We start from the raw sequence: 2,500 nt of genomic DNA, 5'->3' as shown, positions 1-2,500 counted from the left end.
AAATGTACTTCCAAACCGCTACAGGAACACAGAGTGATACCGAGATGGGTACGGATGCAACTAAGTTCTGATGCCAGTTTACTCAAGACAATGACAAACAACCATAGTATGTAAAGAAAATGGCAGTAGTAGACATTAGCAGTTGGGGGAATAATAGTAACAATAGTAACAATAGACTCATATGATCGGCTCTGGACTTACTGTTCCTTTCATTTCGCCTAGGCGTCATTCTTGGGACAGTTAAATATTGCTTATTTCGCGTGAGAGTTGAAGCGTTCGGATGTTGCGGCAACACTCGAACTTTGACCCCACGAAGACCCGAGGTAGTAGTGTTCGCAGAAGAAGGAGACAAGGGATTTCCAGAAGATGCCATGACGGAGGAGGACGAGGAAGGAGACGGAGTGAAGGCATTGGCCATGTGGTTGGTGAGAGAGTAGGACGAGATGGAGGAGACGTTGTTAGGAGGTGATGGGAGGGTTACAGAAGCATACAGAGAGGAGGAAGGGGATAATCCTTCGACGAATTGTACATGCCTCGATGACGGGGGACCTGGGGGAGCAGAGGGGACCCCGCCAATCTAAGTTAGTTTGGAGTGATCATCTCTTGGCCTTATGTGTGATGAGGCCAATTTCAAATATCTTTCTATAGGCCAATGTGCATTTACTTAATTTGGAGGTATATCTTCTACCTTTGAGTTTTGCTTATCTTGTATATACACATTTATATACATATATATATATATATATATATATATATATACATATATATACATATATATATATATATATATATATATATATGTATATATATATATATATATACATATATATATACATATATATATATATATATATGTATATATATATATGTATATATATTCTATCATATTCAAAAGTATTTCTCAGTTAGAAGAATGCAATTATTTCACCTTGCTGAGGCAAAGCTTAGCTACTTTTCTCTAAACACCTCTGCTAATCACATTCAGAGGATATTTTGAATTAGGAGAGCAGAACTATTTTACCCTGTTGAGGTAAATCTTAACTACTTTTCTCTAAGCGCCTCCCTCTGCCAATTAATTATTACTGCAGCAGGAGCAAACACGCATCTACACGAAAAGTTGGTCTGAGGCAAAGTTTTCGGGAAATGCTGAGCAACTGTCTAGGAATCATTCTCTCTCTCTTTCTCTCTCTAGCCAAAAGTGACCGCTATCAGTTTCCACGATGTGAAATATGCTTATGCAGTTCATACTCAAAATAACATGTCCTGTATGAACGGGAAGGAAAAAAAAACATAGAATCTTAGTTCTTTCTCTCACTCCGTCTCTGTTTGACCAGGAACTAGCGGATTTTTCATTTGAACTCAACAAGGAATACAAAAAAAAAAAAAAAAAGGAGGCTAAAGCTACGGAAAATGGCGGAGAGAGGAACGGACATCTGAAGGTAAAAAAAGTTAATGCAAACATGAAAACACCATGAGATTAATCTAGAGGTTAATTAAAGCGGTTCAAGAAGAAGGAGAAGACATCTACGGAGGAGGCGTTGCGAAGGCACTAAGAAACTCACCGACAGTCGAGCGAGACTTATCAAGCTCGGCCAGAATCTTATTGTCCTGCTCGATCTTGGCGATGATCCTGTCGATCTCAGTGGAGGTGTTCTCGACAGAGGAAGAGGAGGCGTTCATGAAACCTCCTCCTCCTCCTCCTCCACCTCCTCCTCCATGACCCCCATAACCTGCAGGCAGCGGCGACCCAGACGGCATGTTCCCGGCGTTGATACTTGAGGCAGTGGTGGCGGTATAGACTCCCGAGGACATAGAGGTCAGGGATGTTAGGCCTAAAGAGGGGAGGTCGGAAGGAACCATGTTAGAAGACCAAGACATGCAGCTCCGGGAGAAGCTATACAAGGACAAAGCTGCCGCTCTTTATATTAATTACCTGAGTTAGTACTTTGAATTGCAGTTATTGCATAAAGAAGTTGAGTTAGTACTTGGAAATGCTACCGTGACATGGACCTTGTACGGCCATGAAGCCAATATTCAAAACGACTCAAATCTCCTGATGTAAAGTAATGACATGGAAAAACTCAAAGTAAACAGGGAGATTCGTCATTTTTTTTTTTGCTCAAAAGTGAATTGTATTCCACGTTTATAAAACTGTTCCTCTTATAATCTAGATCACAAAAAAGAGTGAATAGAATTAGCATCTTAGAGTAAAACCTAGACTCTCTGACTTGCAACTTGTCCAGCTATATATCTGTAAAAGGCAGTGGATTAAAGTTCCTAGTTATTAGTTACTTAGACGTTGATTCTACTAGTCTAATCTAGACTTAGTGCTGAAAGTATGCAGCGGAACAACTAAAATCTAACAGAGATCAAGAGAGGCTGGCCTTGCGCCCGATGCAAACTAGAGGTCTAAAATTTGTGAACCTAGAAGATGGTGAAGTAGAAAGCGAAGGAGAAAGAGGAGAAGGAGGAGGAGGAGGAGGAGGAGGAGGAGAAGGAG

At 40.8% G+C, this 2,500-nt stretch overlaps 1 protein-coding gene across 1 annotated transcript in view; it reads right to left on the bottom strand.

Annotated features, from left to right (window-relative positions):
- Nucleotides 1–1,875, bottom strand: part of LOC143021522 (RIMS-binding protein 2-like) — a 164,297-nt gene extending 162,422 nt beyond the window's left edge. Inside the window, exons 1-2 of the mRNA XM_076179111.1 lie at nt 1,563–1,875; nt 202–549 (exon numbers count right to left, since the gene is read on the bottom strand). Coding sequence (XP_076035226.1) covers nt 202–549; nt 1,563–1,860 — 646 coding nt within the window. The 5' untranslated portion in view covers nt 1,861–1,875. The remainder of the gene's footprint in view (nt 1–201; nt 550–1,562) is intronic.
- Nucleotides 1,876–2,500: the final 625 nt, after the last annotated feature.

The sequence above is a fragment of the Oratosquilla oratoria genome, chromosome 42, assembly GCF_046742065.1.
Source record: "Oratosquilla oratoria isolate Oo_2021 chromosome 42, ASM4674206v1, whole genome shotgun sequence".
Classification (NCBI taxonomy): domain Eukaryota; kingdom Metazoa; phylum Arthropoda; class Malacostraca; order Stomatopoda; family Squillidae; genus Oratosquilla; species Oratosquilla oratoria.
The sequence above is the reverse complement of the archived record's forward strand: the minus strand, read 5'-3'. Positions and strand labels throughout refer to the sequence as shown.